Source organism: Panthera tigris, chromosome A3, assembly GCF_018350195.1.
Source record: "Panthera tigris isolate Pti1 chromosome A3, P.tigris_Pti1_mat1.1, whole genome shotgun sequence".
Taxonomy (NCBI): domain Eukaryota; kingdom Metazoa; phylum Chordata; class Mammalia; order Carnivora; family Felidae; genus Panthera; species Panthera tigris.
The window spans coordinates 73972121-73995926 of record NC_056662.1 but is presented as its reverse complement, the minus strand read 5'-3'; the positions used below and the strand labels follow the sequence as shown (position 1 = coordinate 73995926).

Genomic DNA, 23806 nt, shown 5'->3' with positions numbered 1-23806 from the left:
ATGAGGAGGAAAAATAAATATACACATATGGTTAAATACGTTAAATCATCTTAATAGGACTGGGATGGATCTGACTTCTTGTAAAGTGAGTGAGTTCCTCAAAAAAGAATTGCATTAATTTTCAAGTACTGTACATATAATAACAATGCTAATACGAAACATAAAAAGAGTTTGATCCACAAGGACTATTTTCAGGATCACAGTAATTTGTTTAAAACTATTTCTAACAGACACATTCATTATTTTTGCATGTAAATGATGACTCAAATCTTGAGTCAAAGATGACTCTAACCAAGTAGGGTAAATGGTTTATAATATTGTTTGGCAACATATTTATTCATAAGTATTACAAAGGTAAACATCAAATTGTAAATTAATAATATTTTGGTATAATTTCAGCTCTTACACCCCATGAAATAACCAGTTAGAAGCTCAACAAGCCCTTAAATGATCTCCTGAACAATCAGCCTTTCGACCTCATGTTCACATCCATTAAACTGTAGAATGTTCATTAGTCATAATATATGGCTGAAGGAATACAGAGTAAGTCTCTAACCATAAACTATGTCTGAACATAGACCTTTAATAGTAGTCTCTTATTTCTAATATGGTTAAGGCTGTGATGCTGTGAAATGCAATGAACATAACCTAAGCAGAGTCATGCTCTGATTATAACAAGGTTTTCGCAATTACAGGAAATTATGGCAAGAGGTAATTATCCATAGGCCCACTTTCCTCTATATGCCCCCTATCATCCATTTTGCATGTAAGCATGAACCAAGAAATAATCTGGTTATATACAGAGGAGAGCAAAAGTTCTCCTGGTATGGCTAGGGGAAATGCATTTCCTAGTTAAAAATTATCTTCATTAAAAATAAGAATTTAAGTGGAATACAAAAAAAGAAGGGGCTGTTTGGGAGTGGGAGTAAGGCTGACTGCTAAGCTAATAAAGCAAGAACTTAAGAACATAAGACGATATAGTTTACCTTATGAAATAATCCAAAGGAGTCTTAACTAGATTTAGATCTCCCTTCACTAAATCGTGATAGTGTGTGTGGGTGTGTGTGTGCGCGCGCGCATGTGTGTGTTTAAGATCTACCCAACAGCTAGAACTTTGCAAAGGTAAAACACCTATTTTGTCTGTTTATTGATCTGTTTAAGCTTCCATTCTAAAACACTTCATAAGCAATAGTCACACCTGTGCTTCTCCTGTACAAGAGTGGTGTCTTCTGGAGATGATGTATTAGTTGTCTAGATTTACTTTATTCTTTTACATTTGATTTGGGAATAATATGGGGAAAGAAAGTTTTAACATTTGCTTTGATAATTACAGTTTGGGAGATAGCACAAGACCACAGACTCACTATCCTATAACTGTAAGATGATTCAACAAGCTTGAGTTGAGTAACTATTGTGTTCAGAGCACACAATACAAAGATGCTGAGAATACAAAGATAAAAGCTTATATTGCCTGCCCACCCTCAAAAGTTCACCATCTATGAGGAAGTGGACAGCATTGACAACGTGGCATTTTAAGTTGCATTTTAAAGACTTCCCAGAGAAGGTGACATCAGGCTTCAGTCTAAGGAAGTTGTAGGCATTAGCCTTTAACAATTTGGAGAAAGAGAAGGGGGGAAAGGAGAAAGAATGTTCCATGCAGAGGGAAGAGCACTTGCTAAGGTCAGAAGTAAAAGACAAAAGAAGGGGACAGGTGTTCTGTATGATTCAGTGTGCAGCACATGACTAGGTAAGGATCAAATCATGCAGGGCCTTGCACGGCACATTAAAAAGTTTAGATTTCATCCTGAAGATGGTGGAAAAGGACATAGTGAGTTTTCCTCTGCACCAAGTGAAAGATGTCCTGTACAAATATGGGACTACTGCAAACCCAAAGGAAGTCTGCTCGCTTCGCTCACAGAGGAGATAAACACATCATTTACTTTTAAAACATTTCTGAATCCTAACTTTGTTGACTCAGATAATTTCATTGTAAGTAATCAGGACTGGTTCTAGTCTCCATTTATAACAGTGCTATAAGGGCAAATTAAGTATGGATTTCATTCTAAAAATAGCACAGCTCAAATTTTTAATGAAATGCAATGCAATAGGGAAAATAGCTCAAGAAACAGCTAAAAACATCAGCATTAAAAATCCACTCAGCAGTTAGTGTGTTGTTCCAGGCCATTATGATTTTATCCACCCAGAATATAACTGTAACTCGTAAAGGATTTTTACTACTTGGGATTTATTCCATCTTAAAGCTTGTACTAAAACTTATTGGAAGACTAATTTGAAAGTAAAATTTAACTCAGCCTTTGCAGAAGCTACAAGAAGTTCTATACATTCACCTTATTTGGCAGGGAATCCCTTAGTCTTGTAAAAGAAAAAAATAATGTAACAATTGCATAAATACTATGGAAGCATTGAGTGTTATTTATTGTGTTTTGCCACGTTGTAATATAACGGTGCTAGAATTTATGCATCAAATCCAATGGAAAGCTCAGTTGGTAACTTCAACAAATTGGGGCCATAAAATTTATATGGGCCACTGATGTGTACCTCGGGTTATCCAGCAGCTGGTTTCCTAATAAAGAATGCCAGCATTCGGTAGTCAGAGCACAACTTGTTTAGGACCCTGAACCAGACAAAGGGGCATGTTTTTACCCTTAAGAAGGCTCTGGTTAAGGAGGAGGTTGGGAGCGACGATTTAAGACCTCTCAAGGCAGTTGACTTTCTAGAGATAGCAAGTTTGCTGCTACTGTTCTTTCTTAACAAGGATACAGCTGTCCCCAAGTCAACTGGACAAGCTGCTTTCTGTAGTGATCTTACATTGACCCAAAGTAATCTGGGAAAAGAAGCATAAAGAAGGTGGGCACGAGCTGGACCTTGAAAAGAAATCTATCCTATTAAAGTACAGAGTCTGGGGAGAGGCTCATGGGGGGCAAAGTCAGACAGACGGCAACATGTGTCTTACACATGGCGGTATGTAGCCTGGCTGATGATCATATAAGAATGCATTGATAAGTTGGAATTTAAGGAAAAGACTTGTTTTTATATTAAACCACCTGTTATGTTGCAGTGAGGTGCAAGCTAATCATACAGGACCTTCTGCATTTTATCAAAGTCTACATGAGTAATGATGAGACTAGTTGCAGGTGTTGGAGTTCTGGGGGCCTGGACAGCAGCCCACCTTCACTGAGGAGATAAAGATGGCAGGGGCACCCTGCTGAGCTCCCAATTGGTGCAGTGGAGGGTCACAGTGCTGGGCCAGGAAAACAGCCCTCCCAAACCATTGGTGAAGCAGCAGTGCCCAAGGCCTACAAACCAGGAAGAGATGTCCTAACACTAGTTTGGATGTGACAGCAGAGCTCTCAAGTTAAAAGAATACTCTGTTGCGGCACCTGGTGTCTCAGTTGGTTACGCATCAGCTCTTGAGTTCAGCTTAGGTCATTATCTCACAATTGTGGGTTTGAGCCCCTTGTCAGGCTCTGTGCTGACAGTGCAGAGACTACTTGGGATTCTCTCTCTCCCTCCCTCTCTCTCTGATCCCCCTCCCCTGCTCACGTGCTCTCTCTCTCTCTCTCAAAATAAATAAACTTAAAATAAAAAAGAATGGTCTGACTGATCAGGGTGAAATTGAGAAAGGGCAAATACAAAATTGAATGTTTAAAGAGCAAGAAGGAGTCAGAGGTGGAAGATAGAGAAAGATAGTATAAGAAGATGACGGAAAGAAGTCAGCCTAGCCACCTGCCGGTTTGTCACACTATAACCAAATGCACAGTGTTTTTCTTCAAGCTTGAAATTCTTTCATTTTTTCCTGTTAATTTTCTCAGTTAAACCCTTGATATCGAAACAAGAGTCTGTCATATCCACATACATAATTTACCTACGACTATAATGAAAGCATTGGGAAGAGGTCATTTAGTGTTTGAAGGAAACCAAAATTAATCTTCCTAAAGACTATTTTTAATATGCCACGGTCTTACCATATTACTAGCATTGCATTTACAACAACAACAACAACAACAACAACAACAACAACAACAAATGGCTCAAAATCAAACTTTCCTGTATGATGTGATTGAATGGATGCTTCATCAACTGCAAATTATGCAGATCACCATTATGTTTTGTGGAGACTCCTCATGTGAAAAGTCAGATATCAATGTTTTCATCTTAGAGTCTAACTCTGAGCCTTGTCCTTATGAATAAACAACCAGAAATACTTGTCCTGACTTTACATGCAGTTGTTTCCACTACACTTGAAAATATTCCCCATCTGTTCTTTGGTTCTGATTTGTAACTTCAGCACTGTCTTGAAAGATGATGACCATAATATCCTCGACTTAGCCAATATAATAAAAATTGCTGCTGAAATTTACATTTTCATAGCTTTTTCATAGTTGGAACTTTTTCATACAAAAGTTCTTTCTCAGAGTTACATATAGGTTCTAATTAGAGCTCTAATTAAAGCTATGTTTGCTAAGTAGCCTTTATAAACATTAATACTCCATTTCTGTGAAGCAATTAATTGTCCTTTTGTATCACAAAATAATACTAGATTTATTTTTGTTTTGCCATATCTCCTTTGTTTAAATGCAGTTTCCCCAATGAGAAAAAGCTTTAAGAAAGGCTGATTTTGCCTATTCTCATATCCAGTCATCTGGACTATGCCAAAGGAAGGGAAGTCATTCAATGCTGTGGTCATTCTCCTGACTGGATTTCAGTCATGACAGACCACATTCAAAATAGGACACTGAGCAAGGAAACAAGGATAGGATATGTAATTATAGACAAGTGCATAGAAAATTATATTAAAAGCCCTGACTTTCTGCAGTTTTTTGCTTCCTTCCATCTGTAGACAACAGAGGTGCCAACCTGATGTACACTGACTTATAGTCATCTCACAATGTTAAATACAATTTATTGGACACTTAGTGTCAACCAGGTACCATTTGCAGGAGAGGGGGTGTTATTTCAATTAGTACTCACAATACCATTATGAAATGGGTATTATCCCTCCTTGACAGATGTGACAGTGAAACTTGGAAAGGTTAAATAACTTTCCCTGAATACACACCTAAAATGTGGTATTTCTTGAATTTGAACTGAGACCTACTCGATGCTAAGACCTGTGATCTTACCCACTCTTGTGTCTCAGTCATATTTCATATCATTCTGTCAGTGAGTTGCATAAGAAAAAAAATTTATTCTAGGGTTCTCAGACTTTCTAAAAAGATCAACAAGTCCTCCCATAAACTCTAATTCTTGGTATAATAAATTCTTGGTATGATTAGGTTAGAAAAAAGCTAGCACAAGCAACAAAAAAAAATCTCAAATATAATAACCTATGATTTAAAAATATTGTGCAGTGAGAAAATAGTATGATTGTTGTAACTCTGGAAGCCCTGAAACAGATCCCTGGCTGATAGGTCCTTATACCTATCTGGCAGCCTCACAATCATCCACATTAACCACATACATGCCTGAAGCCAAAGATTTTCATTTTGAGGTTTCCATAAACAAATTATTACATTTCTAGGGAAAAATAATTCCAGGCTAATTTCAAAATTAACAATATGAACTGTTCAATTTTTCCATTTTCTTCTAAAATGAAAACTTGGAATATGATAGACTCCACGGATGTGCTCCATGCAGTAACTATATATATATATATATATATATATATATATATATATATAACAGATCTAAGAACACAGTCTTTCTTTTTTCTTCTGTGTTGATTCATGCCAAGAAATTCCCTTAAAGACTGACTTAGTTTGGCATCTACCTTTAACATATCAACTGTATAACTGGCAAAGGTCCATCTCCCTTTGTACTCTACAGACATAGAAACCGTGTATGAGGCGTGTTTCCCCATGAGATTTTTTTTTTCAGAGTTTATGCTGCCAAACAAGCATTAAGCAACTCTAAATTCCTGAAAGTATGTAAGTTTACAGGTACACAGTAGTGCATTTAAACATGGAGGAGCACTTTCTGTTCATCCCACTCTGCTAACAGAGCCATTTAATCCTGAAAGATGAGTCCACTTTTAGATGCTCCTTTTATACTACAGATCAGAATCCACTGCTGAAAAATGAAAAAGAAGGGAAGAAGAAAGAGAGACCTATGATCATGGTTAATCAAAAAGCAAGAGCATGTTATTCAGGTTTCCCAGGATCCAATATTTTAAGTTAGAGAGGGCAGAAGAGTTGGAAAATGAGTCTTTTTTACAACAGCATTCAGGAATTCGGTAAAGTAGGCTTTACTTTTGGATTTTTAAAACTGAAAGAGATCTCAGTCTCTCAGAACAGATCTCCGTCTCTCAGATCTCAGAACATACAGTCCATGAATTTGCGTGTCATCCTTACCCAGACACCATGCTAATCTTCTCTGTATTGTTCCAATTTTAGTATATGTGCTGCCGAAGCAAGCACAGAGAATACATAGTCCAAATATAATTTTGCCTCCGATGGAAATGTAAGGTAAAATGCTTCAAACTCATTTAAAAGTCCAAAGACTATTTAATATGCTAGCTTGAGAAGTCTTTAGGATTGAAACACTCACCGGGTCAGTAGTTATATTGAACAGTATTTTCTTTAGTTTCCTATTGCCTTTAGGTACTCCTTGAACTAATACTCAGGAGTTACTTGAATGCTGTTACCTCACAACACTGAACGTGTTTTAACACAGAGAGGAGGGGATATCCCACATCCTGCGTATGTCAAACACAATTTATCAGCAACTTAAATTCAAATATGCATGATAATTCATGAATAACTTGGGGAAAATGGCAACTGTAGTATCAATTTGGAACAAAACCAAAAAGTCAAGTCTCACTTGGTTTAACAGTATATGAAAGATTTGGACACAAGCTGATAGTTGTTCAAATATAACATTTTGATCACTGAATAATCTTATGCCTTAATATGATGAAGGTTGCAGAGCGTTCCTTCCTGAAAAATAATTCATACAGGACAAAAAAATACTAAGTCTAGATTTTAACTCCTACATTGCTCAAGGAAGAGGAATAAAATAACCACTTAAGATGAGATCTTTCCTTGCTATACTTTATCATAGAGCAAGGTTTTCAGATGGTAGGGGATAAATTATGAAAGTATAGAAGTAAACATTACAACTCTACAGAGATATATGTACGTGCATCATGTGTCAAGTGAGAGAACGCATAGACATTGAATTTTGTTGAATCCTCACAACTTTCTACATTAGGGTTCCTGCAGCATCTGTTTTTTGATTTTTTGATTAACATTTTCAAACTCAAAGTTGAATGTGTGATACAATGAACATTCAATACCTGCCATCAGATTCAGATTCAGAAATTGTTAACATTCTGCCATATTTTCATGCAGTGCCTTCACATCGTTTTTAAACACAGATGACCTGTCAAATCCCCACCACCACTGAGATCCACATTACATCATTTGCATATTTCCAGGGACGGGAACCTCATTACTTATTAATACATTAAAATGTCCAATGACCATAGTTTTTTTTTTCTTACCCTGAACTAAAATCTGCCTTCCTTGGGGCCCCAGGGTGGTTCAGTCAGTTAAGCGTCTGACTTGGGCTCAGGTTATGATCTCGTGTTCGTGGGTTCAAGCCCTGGATCAGGCTCTGTGCTGACAGCTCAGAGCCTGGAGCCTGCTTTGGATTCTGTGTCTCTCTCTCTGCCCTCCCCTGCTCTCTCTCTCCCTCCCTCTCTCTCTCAAAAATAAACATTTTTTTTTTAAAAATCTGCCTTCCTTGAATTTCTACCCATGTGTTCTAGTTCTGCCTTTGGAAAGACATGGTCAAGATTTTTCCCTTCTTCTCTAAGTGGCCCTTCAAAACCCTAAAGTTCACTTTATAACAGACCATCTCAGATACAAATTCTATTTGTATTTTCTTCTCTTGTAAATTGAGTGCAGTGGGTAAAAAGATAAGGAGATGTAAGGAAGGAAGGAGGAGCTATAGCCCTTCTTAAGGGCCCACAAGATTTCATATGTGATATTTTCATTTTCATTCAGTTTGACATAGTCTCAAATTTCAATTTTATCTTCTTTAAACCATGAGATCTTTGGAAGTGTGTGTCTTCTTTTCCAAAAGAAGGAGATTTTTTGGTTTTGTTGTCATCAATGTTGTTTCTATCAGATTTGCATTGTAGTGAAGGAACAAAATCTGTATATTGTAATTTTTGAAATGTATTTAGACTTGCCTTAAGGCTAGCATATGATCATTTTCTTTTAACATTCTCTCAGTGCTTGAATAGATTATGTATTTTGTGTAGCCTTCTATGTATATCAAGTAGTTCAAAGTTTTTAATCGTGTTATTCATATTTTCTATTCATTTCTGAAAATGTATGTTTATTTGTTTAGTTACTAAGAGAGATATGTTAAAATCTCTTAGTGTAATTGTGTGTATTCATTTTCCCTTTAGTTTTACCTATTTTTGCTTTATCTATATGGAGGCTCTGTGATTAAATGCACTTCTATCCTGAATTTCTACATTTTCCTGGTAAACTAAAACTTTTTTCACTACATAGTATTATTTTTTATTGTCTAGTAATCTTTTTTTTCCTTAAAGTCAGCTTTGTCTGATATTGATATTGCAAAGCCAACTTTCTTTTGATTAGTGTTTGCATAGTATTTTTTCATCTTTTTTTCTTTAACTTGTGTCCTTATATTTAAATTGTTTCTCTTGGGGCATCTGGGTGGCTCAGTCTGTTGAACGACTAACTCTTGATTTCACCTCTGGTCATGATCCCAGGGTTGTGGGATCGAACCCCACATCAGGCTCCAAGCTGGCGTGGAGCCAGCTTGGGATATTCTGTCTGTCTGTCTGTCTCTCTCTCCCTCTGCTCCTCTCCCCCACTCACTCTCTCTCTCCCTCTCTCTCAAATTAAAAACAAATTTTTTCTCTTAAAACAGAATTTTTAGGTTTTTTTCTTTGTAATGAACATGAGCATTTAATCTACTTATATTAATATAACAATTGCTTTGATTCGGTTTAAACTACCATTTTACTATTTGCCTTCTATTTGTCCTGCACATTTTAGTTTCCTTTTCTTTCTTTTCTTGCCTTCTCATTTTGTATTATGGCATTTCTCCCCGAATTAGATTTGTAGTTTTATGCTCTTTTACTGCTCCTTTAGTGTTTTCCCTAGGGATTACTTTGATATGCATCCTTGATTTATCAAAGTCTAAAATAAATTAGTAGTTTTACTTCTTCCCAGACAATGCAAGGACCTTCAAATACTTAAACTCTATTTACCTTCCTGCCAACGTATTATTCTCATGTATTTTAATTATAAATACTTTATAAATCCCAAATATGTTATAAACCCCAAATATTTTATAAATCCCCAAAGACCTTCCTATTATTGTAACAAATACAGTCAGTATTCATTTAGATTTACTCACATATTTATCCTTTCATTGCTTTTCATTGTTCTGGAATTTTGAATCAAAAAGAGAAAGGAATTTAGTGCAAATTTGGTGAGTTCCACCCCTCCTTCATCCTACCTCTTTGCTTCATTTGGAATTCAGAAAAACATAAGGGCCCTGAGGCATATGGGGAAACATTGTGCAGAAACATCATAAGTAAGATGTAATGAAATGGGTAGGAAAATATACACAAGAAGGTAACATGCTCTGAAGGCAAGAAGCACAAAGATGTGCTTTATTTAAAAAGCCTTAAGCAGTTAATGATTTGGAGAAGTATTGCCAAATTACACTCAGCAAATTTAGTAGTATGCCCCAATTTAGTGGGCACAAAAGCTGTTTATTGTTGAATGAACAACAAGTATAATGTAATTGGTTTCATACAATTAGGAGGTCACCAAGCCATGCTTGTTATAATTGGCATTGCCATAGCCAGGGGCTTGTGTGACCTCAAGCGATGATTGGCCTGAAGGAGTAAGCCAAGAATGTGTGTGCTTTGGGCTAGGAAGACTGACTAATCTGGCTGCAAGGCTCAAGGAGGGGGCCAGGAATCAAGTCACAGTGCTTAGGCAGGGCATGGTGGATTCAGCTGAATGTAGTCAGTCTCCATTCAGTTCATCACTCTCCAGGGGTTTGATCTGGAGCCGGGGATGGAAGGTGGTTGGGAGGAGGGAGGTAAAGTGGTAGGGCACCAGGAAACCACAATTGAAATGTCAGTTCAAAGGCATCCCATAATAAGATGGGATCATAATGCTTCTGAAAGCCATCCAGTTTGAAGCTGGTCCCCAGCTTGTATGGAACTTTCACACAGACTGTCTTTAATTCCTGGTACTGAACTACCCTAAAGCAAAGATTAATGGTGCCACTTCTTTCAAAATACAGTTTTACCTACACAAGGTTGTGGGTTGATGACTGGTTGTAATATCAATCCAAATACCAGGGTCGTCTTTTCCCAAACATATTTTTAATAGGTAATTAAGTTTAAGAAGTAAAAAAAGGGAGTTTACCTGAGAAATGTCATATTCACAGAGGTGTGAGAGAACACTCTTGACGACTAACAATCATTTATCAAGTAGAAATGTTTTTCCTTAAGATTCCGAAAGCAGTAAGTTTCACTTTGCAAGTGTGCAAAAAGAGCAGAAAAATAATTAAGGACTCCATTTCTTTGCTTGCTCTGTTTTGGCCTTGTGAGCAATTGGTTCCTTTGGTCTGTGTGTAGTACAGGTGAGTCACGAGTTGAACTGGTCATGTGTACCACTTGGTTTTCTCCCCCATGTTCATGAACTGTGTGTCTAACCTCATCTGATCGTCTTGCAAATGAGCACCACTAGCCACAGAGGAAACTGCTTGAGAAAGGGTCCATTTGTAGTGAAAATCAATCATCGTTGCTGGAAAAGCAACTCCAATCCATGTAGCATGGTTTTTCCATATGAGAACAGCATTATTTCAAGGTTCTGATAGAACACAGGGCAATGACAAGGACTTCCAGGACACTAGATACACCACCCTCTAAAACAAAGAAATGAACTATCAGTGAGGCTGATGTTTGTTGATTTTGGTGATATTTTTGTTTATCATTTAAAGCACACCAATTATTAACAATCTGTTTTGCCAGAACAGATAAGAATCTAGAACTATAAATCTACTGCTGGCCATAGATGAAGACAGTTCTCTTTTGTTACTTAATATCAGTATTTATTTTCTCCACTAGAACTGCTTAGCTTGGGCGAATTCTAGCTGATAATTTCAGAAGGGTGAAAAGCTAACTAGAACTGGGCATTTAGCCCAGATAAATCTGATTCCAGTACTATGAAAGAAGCAGCAAGGGAAATAGAAAGTCTTTGACAAAAATTGTTGATAATTGGCTAAGGACTGGGGAGGGAAACAGAAGACTTGGAGAGCTATGAATGTTATTCTAATAGAGAAGAAAGACACAAGGGAGGAATCAAGGTACTACAGATTAACAACCATCTCTTTAATTCTAAGAAAAATTGAATATATATACATATATAAAACTACAATTAAAGGTCTGCTATCCAAAACTCAGGAAATGAATCTTTCTGAAGACCAAAACTGCAGGGGCAAAATGGAAATCTAGCATTTCAGTTTTACTCTGTGTGACCTTGGGCAGGTCACCTCACGAATCTACATTTCAGTGACGTCCTCCTGCCTCATCCATAAGTTGTGCATGATGTGACCACTTAATCCATAGAGCTGTTATCAGGATTAAATCTGAGGCTTGCAGATCCAAATTTCTAATCAAATAATAGATGTTTAAATATTGCTAAGTATTTGTCTATTTTTGCACCAATTCATGTTAGAATTTTAACAAGTTTGTATATGAAGTTATATAACATGTCACACACCATCTTGTTAATCAAAATTTAAACAATATGGTTTAATGTCTTGATTACTCAGCTTATCATTATTAAGAGCCATGAATGAATGAGGCAGTAGTAAAACAGCACTGCTCTCAGCACTTATTCAGATGGCTCCTGCTTTCCAGGATTATACTGAAAAATAAGATGAAAACCCAGAATAACAGTAAGATCCTTACACAATGAGTCCCTTTTATTTAAAAAGTTCTAGGGGCACTTGGGTGGCTTAGTTGGTTAAATGTCCTACTCTTGATTTCCAGTCAGGTGATGATCTAACAGTTCATGAGATCAAACCCCATGCCCCTACCCTCTCAAAATAAATAAATAAACATTAAAAGAATAAGTTTTATACAGTAAATAGAAACAGTTCTGGGAAACAATTTATTGTCCTGTCACTAGAAAGGATTAGGACCAATCATTCTGAGCAGATGGGTATCTATTTAAACTGTTAAGAATGTGAAAGAAAGGGAAGGGAAGGGAAGGGAAGGGAAGGGAAGGGAAGGGAAGGGAAGGGAAGGGAAGGGAAGGGAAGGGAGGAAAGGAAAGGAAAGGAAAGGAAAGGAAAGGAAAGGAAAGGAAAGGAAAGGAAAGGAAAGGAAAGGAAAGGAAAAAAGGAAAGGAAAGGAAAGGAAAAGAAAAGAAAGAAAGAGAAAGAAGCCAAGAAACCAAGAAAGAAACAAAGAAAGGGAGGGGGAGAGAGAGAAGGAAGCCAGGAAAGAAGGAAGGAAGAGGAAGAGGCTAGGAGTAAAGTAGCTCCTTCTTATAGCAAACATGAATCCTTGACCTTTTTTTCCTACTTTACTCCATTTATGAGATTAAATTAGTATGATTGTAGAAGATAGAATAAGATTTTAAATCCACGCAGATGAAGAAATAGCAGCAACTTGAATTTAACCACTGCCTTTTCTTTTACCACAGCAGTTCAAAGGACAGCACCATCAAGTAATATTTACAGAGCATGCACAGTGCTCCCCACAGAACTAGTAAAGATATGGCCATTTTACCCTAGGTGTTTACAGTCTGGAAAACAAAAAGATATATTTTGAAGATTCTGAACTTTAAAAATCCATGCATCATTAAGGATGGGCAGTCTATTTTACAGATGGAGAAACAGAGAAAAAGAATTGATGCTGTGGTCCTAGATCACCTAGGCAGTGACAGATGCAAAATCATTTCAGTTCCCTTCCTCCTATTTCAGTGTGTTCTCAACCTTGGTCAGTGGTGGCTTATTCCAAAGTAGTTCTGAATTACTCCTTAAATCTAAAGCAACAGTGTCTAAATGGTAATCTAAAGCATTTAAGCTACAGAAAACATGTTTGCCCATGAAAACACACTGAATGTCCATGTCGTGGTAAGTTATCAAATTATGAAAAGAACATTGCAGAGATTAAAATGTTGCATAAGAGAGAGAAAGCAGCATGAGTCAGGGGTTTGGGAAATATGAGTCAGAATGACAGGAAGGAGCCAAAAACATAGAGAATGAAGGCCTAAGCAGGGACTTAATGGACACCACAGAGATGTGGACACAGTTGCCTCCATTAACTTTTGAGAGGAAACCAAATATGCAGTTCCATAGACTGGGGGTCAGTGTGATAAAGAGGCTAGAAGTGAGAGCCGAGCAAAGATCAGACTGCATTATTTGAAGCATTGATGGTGCCAAAGTCAGCAAGAAAGGGCCCTACAACAGTATAAATCACTAGGAGGGAGAGTGTGGGCACATTTTTGAAAAATGAGGGAATCACCAAATACTGCCATTAGCTATTCTTAATGCATTAGAACGATGAAATGTGAGTTGATTTACGTGTTGTGATATTTTAGGAAGCACACTCTATTATTTTGTTCTTTGGCTATGTTTACATTAGGCTGTGTCTACATAGTTTAGCGCAGTTCCCTGTGGTGTTCAATTCAAATTCCAATCCCACCTTTCAGGCCCTGAATTTTTGCTTATGACTTGAGCCACCATGTTCTGAGCACCTTCAAGCAGGCACTGCACCAGGCTCCTCACACTGCCCCTCCAGCGGTGCTGACTCCAGCTGTCTGCCACTCTTCTCATGCAAACCTCTTTGTTTCATGGCATGTTTTCTAATGTGACCTGCCTCCTGCCTAGAAATAGCCTCCTCACCTTCTTCAAAATGAAGCTCAAAACTTACCTAGCCTGGCAAACCTTCCACAGTTGCCCAACCTCTGATGCTGCCTTATTCCTCCTAGTTTCTACCGTTCTCGACGCCATTGCTTTACTTCAGTCTCCATTTGCTGACATCTTGCTGCTTTTGCTGTTTCTCACATCTTGCCTGTTACCCTTCCACGTAAATGATTAGTTCGATGAGATAAAACACTGATCCTACTTTCCTTACACTCTAGGTATCAGTTTCCATCAAACAATTATCATTTGCTCATCCATTTATTGAACAAACATTTACTGAAAACCCACTATGTTTCATGCACTCTGCTAGGAGCTAGGAATATGGGGGTTGGGGGGGGTGGGGAGTGGGGCGCCTGAGTGGCTCAGTCAGTTAAGCATCTGACTTTTGGTTTCAGCTCAGGTCATGGTCTCACGGTTTGTGAAATGGAGCCCTACATCGGGCTCTGCACTGACAGGAACCTGCTTGGGATTCTCTCTTTCCCGGTCTCTTTACCCCTCCCCCTGCTCACTCTCTCTCTTTCAAAAAAAAAAAAAAAGGAATACAGAAAAAAGTAAGATGTAGACCCCATCCACAAAGAGCTTGGGTCCAGGGCCCAGGGAATGTATTAAGTAATAACTGCTTAAGAACCAAGTAAGCTAGTTGAAAAGCAAAACAAAATTTCCTCTCCCCCAAGTACTTTTTCATAAATTACCAGGAAAATCATGGCTGACCTGAGTTGCTTCCCATATGAATAAAGCAGTGCTTTTGCCACTAGAGATATTCTCACCACAGAGACCTTTCATGAACAAAAAAGCCTGGGAAACCAGGTCTTCTGGTGCACCTGCATGAGGATAGATGTTCTGCTCCAAGTCTCTGACATAGATGTGTGTTTTAGTGACTTTCCTATTACATTAACTTTCTGATATTTAAGAAATATAGAAATGCACACAAGTAGAAAAAAAGCATAGGGGTGCCTGGCTGGCTTAATCATTGGAGCATGTGACTCTTGATCTCGGGATTGTGCGTTTGAGCTCCACATTGGGTGTAGAGATTACTTTAAAATAAGATCTTTAAAAAAACAAGAGTAAAATAGTTTAACAATTTATAACGATTCTTATATGACTTTCTCATATGATGTATGCTTTGTGAATAAGTAATGACAGGGTTTTAATTTTTTTAATGGTTTTATTTATTTTCTGAGAGACAGGGAGAAACAGAGCATGAGCAGAGGAGGGGCAGAGAGAAAGGGAGACACAGAATCCAAAGCAGGCTCCAGGCTCTGAGCTGTCGGCACAGAGCCCAACGTGGGGCTCAAACTCACGGACCGTGAGATCATGACCTGAGCCAAAGTTGGACGCTTAACTGACTGAGCCACCCAGGTGCTCCAATAACAGGGTCTTAAAGTACAACTTTTAAAATCATAAAATTGTGTTATTTAAATAAACTAATGAAAAAAATTTTTTTATAAACTAATGAATTGATAGTAGAATCAAAGATAGTTCAAAAAAATCCGGTCCATGTGTCCTTTAGCATTAGATAAACTGCTAAGAGCAAAGGAGAGGATAAATATTCTAAGCTTGAGTTGGAGAAGCCATGAAAAAAAATGTAGTCAGTTCATTTCCTAGCAGATCCAGCTCTAAGTATATGATGAAGCAAACAATCAACTCCTTTGGAATAATTTCTTAAAGGTGATTTGATGCAATTGTGTTTTATTGAATTTCAAGAAGTTTCCCATCTGAAAGAATTAAAAATTAAAGTGAGTCCAAGTATGTACAAAGTATGTTAAAAGTATCACAAGTCAGTGGTAGGTGCAGTGAGTCCTATGGAAGTTTTGGTTGTTTGTTTGATAGAGAAAGGATAGAATATAGTGGCAGTGCAATTTTTTTTTTACTATTAAATTATTTTAACTCACTTAATATTTTTATTCAATAATCTTTCTCAGAAAGTAAATGGACCTGGTTCTTAAGATGGAGTAGGTCCAGGTGGCACAATGTTTATGTTTAAAACCTATTTAATGATATATTAAGGCCACTGGAAATATTAGCCTATTTATCAAAGAGCCTTAGAACTGAACGCAAGTAGGAAGGAAATTGTAGGACATGGGGAATGTGATGGGGTGGAGGCGGTTTGCAGAGAGGTCTCAGAAAGAAAAGCCGCCCTCACTGGCGAGGCCTCCCTTAGAAAATGCAGCAGCCAGCCCCAGTCCTTGATCTTCTGCCAGCGTGTACTGAGGGAACTTGCCACATCTGAATCTCACATTTCTGTATCTCTCAGGGCTGTTATCACTGCAAATGCTGGCAAATGTTCTTGACATAAAACAATAGGAATTCTGCTGTCATTTCTGCATTAGCGAGTCATAAAGCTCTGAAAGAAACCCCAGTAGAAATGTTTTCATCAAGTGCATAAGAGAAAATAATAGAAGACACAAAAAAAAGAGCAGATAATTTCAAAGCAAGATCGTGGCATCTCTGCATAGGACCTTAGAAGGACAGAGTTACAATCACTGATATGAAAATGATGGTGATGATGATGATGATGATGATGATGATGATGATGATGGATTTCAAAACAAAAATTTTAAAAATGTAACAAAAAGTCACCAAAATTTTAAAACCAGGTTCAAAGAATTATGTGAAGTAGATGCTTTTATAGGGTATTATCCAATAAACAGACATACATCCCCCAAGTATTTCCATCTCCCCTCCCTCTTCCTTTTGGAAAGAATCTCTTTTATCATTCAAAGCCGACATCTGAGGACAAGTCTCTTCTAACCGGAACCTCCTACATTATTACATTAGTAGTGTAAGTGCAGCAGTTCTCCCTGGAAACAGACTTGAAAGGCAACATACCAGGAGCCACTCTCTGAGCTTCTTTAAAGGAAGTCAGGAATTGAGGAATACATTCTCATTGCAGATGGCTCATTTTTTGTATTGAATTTTAGCCCACTATGTGCTCCAAAGCACCACCCTGGGTTTGCCACAGTGATGATCAAAGGCTCCCTAAGCCTGTCTCAGTTTTTATGCAAAATTTGTCATCTAGGAATTCCAAGTTGTACAATTTTTTTTTAATTTAAAGATTTCTTTAATGTTTATTCATTGTTGAGAGAGAAAGAGACAGAGAGTGAGACACAGAACCTGAGTGAAGCAGGTTTCAGGCTCTGAACTGTCAGCACAGAGCCCAACGCAGGGCTCAAACTCACAAACCATGAGATCATGACATGAGCCCAAGTCGGATGTTTAACTGACTGAGCCACCCAGGTGCCCTGAGTTGTACAATAGTTTTTAACAAAGCTTAAACTGTTCAGTTGTTGAGGAATGCCAAAATCACATAATCCTTTCATCTTCTGAACTCATCTATTTAACTTCATAATGTAAGAGAGTTAATTAAATGAGAAGGTAAAAAACGAAACAAAACAATGCGAAGGTAATGTTGAAAAGACAAAATTAAATTTCACTTATAAATTACTGTAATATGAGTGCACACACACACAAATTCACATCACACTTTGACCCCAGAGGAATCCATTATAACAGATTCATTATATTATGACTGAGCATTTTTTACTTTTCTAGAACTAGAAAATGTGCCCTAATCCTTAGGGCACATTTAGTAAATTATACAATTGCTTTGGGGAAATATCTGTTTTTTAGCTGAAATTAAATGCTTTGGGAAAATATGTATTTTAAACTACACCAGTCTATCTCCCCTAGACAAATATGATCTAGTTGAATCCTTTGCATTTTGAAGTTTGCAAGGAAAGGTAACTGGAAATGCATAGTATTAAATTTGATTTATACCTGGTTATTGGACAGATTTTTAGAGATTTGACAACATAATGATCTCAAATGCAATATATTGGATGGAAAAGGCAAGTACTATACAATTTATTTACACTTTAAAACACAAAACAATATTGTGTATTCTAATGGATGTAGATCTATGTAATAAATGTAAAAAAAAACATCTCAGGGAAGGGTTCACACCTACCAGGATAGTGGCAGGCGGGTGAGTAAAGACATGAGAATACAGTAAGGCTTTAGCTATATCTCAAATGGTTCATTTCTGAAAATAAAGTGAGCCAAGGCAAGTACAGCTAAATATTAGCGTGTGTTAAATGTACACACTGGCATCTACAAAATTGTTATCTGAACACTTGAAATCATTTATAATTTTAAACATTCCCAATATAATATTACAGAGTATTATCTTAAGAATAGGGCAAAAACTTTATTTCCTTAAAAGAAACTATGATGGCATTTCAGCATAGGGCATATAGTCAATGGTATTATAATAGCATTGTATGGTGACAGATGATAGCTACACTTACGGTGAGTATAACATAATGTGTGGGGTTGTGGAATCACTATGTTGTATTCCTGAAACTTGTGTAACTTATGTGTCAACCATACTTCAGTTTTTTTTTAAATGGGGGAGATAGCAACATCTGCCCAACCAACTCAAACTCTGTGCTACCTTTTAACAGACATAGACGAGTGCACTGCGGGAACTCACAACTGTAGAGCTGACCAAGTGTGCATCAATTTACGAGGCTCCTTCGCCTGTCAGTGCCCCCCGGGGTACCAGAAGCGGGGAGAGCAGTGTGTAGGTAAGTACAGCAGAACAATAAGCAAAATCCTGTCCTAAACCTCTTACTTGCTTAAACCTCAGTCATTCAAAACAAAGCACTCACATTTATTTGGAGAATGATGGCTAACAACTGCTTATTCTTTCATTAACTACTGATCCGTTTTCCACATTAATGAGAAAGAGCTAACCTAAAGGGTGAGTGTATTCCGGGTATAAAGTGTCGGTTACATGGTAGACTAAGCAAAAGCATAAATTTGGCATATGGATGGGACCACAAAAGCAACCAAGGAGATCATTTTAAATTAGCTGTTTGGGGGCCATAGCACTAAAACACTGATGACATGAACCTTATTCACTGGTTCATAAAATAGCATAGCTTATAGGGCAAATGGTGAGGTTCAAATCCCAGCTGTACCCCCAACTCACTTTGAGGCTCTTCACAAGTGACTTACATAGGCTGTGTGTTAACTTTTTTCCTTTGTGGTGTGGAGCTCCTACCTCAGGAGCTCACATGTGGGAGTGCTTAGAACAGCGCCTGGTCCTGGGTGGAATAGCTGTGTACTATCATTATGTGATGAGTTAACAGACATGTACTAAACATTCTTTATGTTGCAAGTGGGTGCAGTGCTGGGAACGCAAAGCCAAGTATAGCATGTGCCTCTACTTGAGAGCTCTACTTGAGCTACCTGAGGGCAGGGGCCAGATCTGGTTTGTGTCATTGCTGTCTCCCCAGTCCCTGAAGAGTGCCTGCCAAGTAGATGCTCTGTGCATTTTTTTTTTTTTTTTGAATGACTGGAAGAACATAGTATAAGGAGGCTGACTGGCAAATAAGAAGTAAACAGTAAAAAGTAAATGTGTTCTGGGATCAGTCATGAGGTCCAGCACCAGGAATGAAACTTTCTAAATTGACTCCCTGTGTCAATTGCATTCATATGATATTGACATTGATTTACATACCGCCTTTTACCATACATCAGTGGAAAGTACTTCTTTTCTCTTAGTAAGAGAGGATAAGAATGTGGGGACAGGGAGCTAGCATCAATTTTCGCCTGAGAATGCTGGCTGTTGACATCAGGATGTCAACACTGAGCTCCTCATGGGCCCTGGCCCAGTTCTGCCTGCCATGGGGTTGTGCCCAGGTGCTGGGATTGGTGCCCAGCCTCTGAGAAAGGCCCAGAATTTGTGGGACTGAAGCTGTGATTTAGGAAAAGACTGTGTGGAAAACTCCACAGGCACCAAAGTTTTGCCCACTGGATTAGTCAGGAAAATAAACACCTCAGGGTATAAAAGGTATAGAAAAAGAACTAACTCAACCTACTATGGGAACAATTAAAAATAAAATGTATTCTTATAGCCCTATATGATATGGCAGGAAGAAACATTCTTAAATTCAGATCTAATCATGGGGCTGCCCTGGTGTTCCCCTCACCCACAGAACCAACTCTACATTCGTCAACAGAACATATAAGATCTTCTTCCATCAGATCCTCTGTGGTATCAATACCTCCCCCCGACACACACACAAAATATTACACTTCAGTCCTGTCCACTAGTTATAGTTCCGCACATACATCACACAATGTCACACCTTAGTGTCTGTACATAAGCTCTTTCAGCACCAGGAACATGCACCCCTGGCAAACTCCTATTCAATTTCCAAATCCCAGCTCAGGGTTACTTCTTCTGAGAAGTCTTCCATGATTTACCCAGATATGATTAGTTACTCCCTCCTCTTTGTCAGTACTTCTCAAACTTTGATGGATCTTTTTTTTTTTAATGCTTATTTATTTTTGAAAGAGAGACAGTGTGAGCGGGGGTGGCAGGGTGGGGGCAGGCAGAGAGAGAGAGGGAGACACAGAACTGGAAGCAGGCCCCAGGTTCCACGCTGTCAGCACAGAACCTGATGCGGGGCTCAAACCCATGAACTGTGAGATCATGACCTCTGAGCCAAAGTAGGAGGCTTACTGAGCCACCCAGGTGCCCCTTGATGGATCTTTTTTTGTAAATTTCTAGTCTGTTACAGATCAATACTACTGTAAAATACAATAAAAATGTTGTGGCAATACCAAATTGCTATTCCTAAATACATATTCTGAATTTCTGTACTTATTTGTCATGGACTGGTCCAAATAGTCCATGGATCAGCAGTGGTCAGCAGGCCACACCTTGAGTAGAGTGGTGCTCTCTCTGTACCTTGTGTAGCTTTCTTATTGTTGATCTTATCATTCCATGCAGTAATATGTTTTCATGCCTTTCTTCCATGCTAGACAAGGTACAATGTACATGTATTTATCATCATTAAAAACCAGCAGTGCCAAACACAGCACTTGCAAATAACAGTGATTCAGTAGATGCTTACTGGTTGAGAAGACATACATCAAGTATTACTGAGGGCTGACTATATACCACATACTGTTCTAAGTGCTGGGCCATCATGGTGAACAAACACAGTTTACAGAATCACGGCCCTCATGGAGCTATTAGAAGATACCATTTATAGAAACTAACTGTCAATACTGGCACCTGGCTATAATACTGGGTACTAGGAAGAACCACGCTAAAATTGCTCTTAATTAGTATGAAGTCTACACTCATTCAACTAATGTTTATCGAGCACCTACTATGCCAGACCCTGTTCCAGGTATTAAGCACACAGCAGTGAACAGACAAAAAATACTTTACCTTTGCCTCAAAAGGATACAGGTCTTATTTGCCATGCATTATAGTGAGGGAGACAGACAAGAGGCAAATAAACACATAACACAATCCCAAGGAGTATCAATGGCTACAAAGAAATATAAAGTAGGAAAAGGGGACAGATGGGGCAGAAGAAGCTATTTTATATAAATGGGCAGAGATGGCCTCCCTGAAGTGACATTTGAGCAGACACCTCAATAAATGAGGTAGAAAGCCATGTCAATATCATTACCTTTTATTTCAATATTCAAGTGAAATCAAATCTATTTTGCAGCTTATTAATAATAGCTGCCATTTATTTTTACCCATTTTGTGCAAGAAAGTTTGCCTACATAATTTCATGTTATCCTCCCAACAAGTCGACCATATTGTAGTATTATCACTTACAGAGGAGGAAATGGAAGCTTTGAGAGGTTAAGACCATGCTAGTAATTGCCAGAACAAAGATTCCAATTCAGGTTATCCTGAGGCCACTTAAGCATACTGCCTTCCACAGTTTTAGGTAGAAAGGTTCAGCATTATTGTTTTGTTTTTGTTTTTTATCAGAAGTTAGTGTCACTACATAGTCTTACATAGTATGTGCATAATTGTTGTTTTAAATCACACACTCCATGTTAGAATTGTCACAAAGCGTAGAGTTAATGAAATTTTATTATGCTTCTAAGATGTTAATCCTACTCTGCAAGTTCTCACCTGAGCATTTTATAGTTGGAAATATTTATCTGAGAAGAACACAGCCTGGAACACTTCATCAATGTGTCAGAGGTCACTCTCAAGAGGTAATTTGTGTAGCGTCCTATTCCTTCCATGGCATTCTTTCATTTGATTCTCACAGAAACTTCATAAGATACACATAGCAAGTATTACTATCCACATTTTACAAAAGAAAAAACCTAGATACCAGACGTTTATGTGACTTTGCCAATGTAACCAGCTGAGCAGCGGACCACACCTCCTGTCGCTTAGATTATGCTACATCGCTCAATTCTTCTGTTTTTTTACTTTTACCATTACAAATAATTTTTTAGATCCCCAAACTAATACTTATATATATGTGAAATAGTCATAATTACTCTTCTGTCTTTAAATCTCAACCCACTCAACCAGCTTTATGAAGTCTTTGTTTCTAACATCTCACTCAGCTGCAGAATGCAGAGTATATTTAAAACACAAACACTAATTTAAAAAGATAGGGACAATTATTTTAAGGGAGATTTTCTCCAGCTAGGTTTCCTAGATAATGTCCTGCTGAGAACTTAAGAGCTAACAACTATGGATAGTTAATAATTTGGTTCTCTTTGTGTGTGTGCCTGATAACCCAGACATAGATGAATGCACCATCCCTCCATATTGCCACCAAAGATGCGTGAACACACCAGGATCATTTTATTGCCAGTGCAGTCCTGGGTTTCAGTTGGCCGCAAACAACTATACCTGTGTAGGTAAGCTTTTGGGGCGCTGCCATACTGACTGATTTCTATCTTCAAAAAAAGGAAACGTCATACCATGTTGTTCTATTTCCAGTTTTTCTGTGTTCTTGAGTGAACTGATTTCCATCATCTTCCCTGCACAAAGCTGAAAAGACAATAACCAATTTGTCTCTTAAAACACATCAAGATGTGAATGGAAACTTTGTTAATGTTGGTTTTTAGTTGTCCTCTGTGGGTTTATCAAAAATATAAAAAACTACAGATCAACTGATATACGCACACCAATTAGTCAGCAGTGTGTGATATAAATGCTGAAGGTGCCAAAGGGTTACTGCAAGTTCAAGTACATAAACTTTCCACTGAAAGTGCATCTGATTTTTACATGCTTCTTCTCCCCTTTCAGAATGCAGTGTCATGGCACAAATTTTAAGATTGGCATGACATGGAAAGAATCTAGTGCAGGAAAAATGCCTTTTCACAACATTTTCAGTGCCTTGGAGCATTGCAAAACTCTGTATGGGTCTCAACAGCTTATGCTATAATTGTAATGGAATTTAACAGAACCCATTTAAAAAGTAATAAATAGCACAGATAAATCTTCACCACAGCATGCTGAGAGACTGTATCAGTACAAATGTCTTATATCAATTATTTATAGACTTGGCACTTTGCATTTGAACAACAATAAAAGAAAATAGATGCTGGAATGTATATTTATTAGAATCATTAAATTCTTTTGGAAAGACTCATCAAACACAAAACTAACTGTCATCCCCAGAAAGAAATATTCTGGTATTTCCAAAAGAAGTGTATGGCAGATGTTTGAAGTTATTCCAACAAATATGAAACCTGAATGGATGTTCTCCAGTGAGCTTCTGCAAGGCAAAGAATCCAACTAGGGAATTATTCACTTATCATTAGATGACATAGGTACAAAAGAGTAAGGATATGGTTGAAGACGTAGATATATGAGTGTATATAACTTTTCCTTTCAGATATAAACGAATGTGATGCCAGCAATCAATGTGCTCAGCAATGCTACAACATTCTTGGTTCATTCATCTGTCAGTGCAATCAAGGATACGAACTAAGCAGTGACAGGCTCAACTGTGAAGGTGAAATATTTTCCAAATAATTTGCAATAACAGTT

General features: G+C 37.9%; 1 protein-coding gene, 1 long non-coding RNA gene and 1 other non-coding gene across 3 annotated transcripts in view; 1 reads left to right on the top strand and 2 right to left on the bottom strand.

Moving 5' to 3' along the window:
• The window catches only part of EFEMP1 (EGF containing fibulin extracellular matrix protein 1), a 61552-nt gene that overhangs the window by 26694 nt on the left and 11052 nt on the right, over positions 1-23806 (top strand). The window contains exons 5-7 of the mRNA XM_042981425.1: positions 18426-18548; positions 22549-22668; positions 23652-23771. Coding sequence (XP_042837359.1) covers positions 18426-18548; positions 22549-22668; positions 23652-23771 — 363 coding nt within the window. The remainder of the gene's footprint in view (positions 1-18425; positions 18549-22548; positions 22669-23651; positions 23772-23806) is intronic.
• Positions 6334-6437, bottom strand: LOC122237471. The gene has a single exon (XR_006216085.1). It is a non-coding gene; the product is annotated as a U6 spliceosomal RNA (small nuclear RNA).
• LOC102961254 overlaps positions 22662-23806 on the bottom strand; it is a 130335-nt gene continuing 129190 nt past the window's right edge. The window contains exon 5 of the long non-coding RNA XR_006215726.1: positions 22662-22801. This is a non-coding gene — a long non-coding RNA (uncharacterized LOC102961254). The remainder of the gene's footprint in view (positions 22802-23806) is intronic.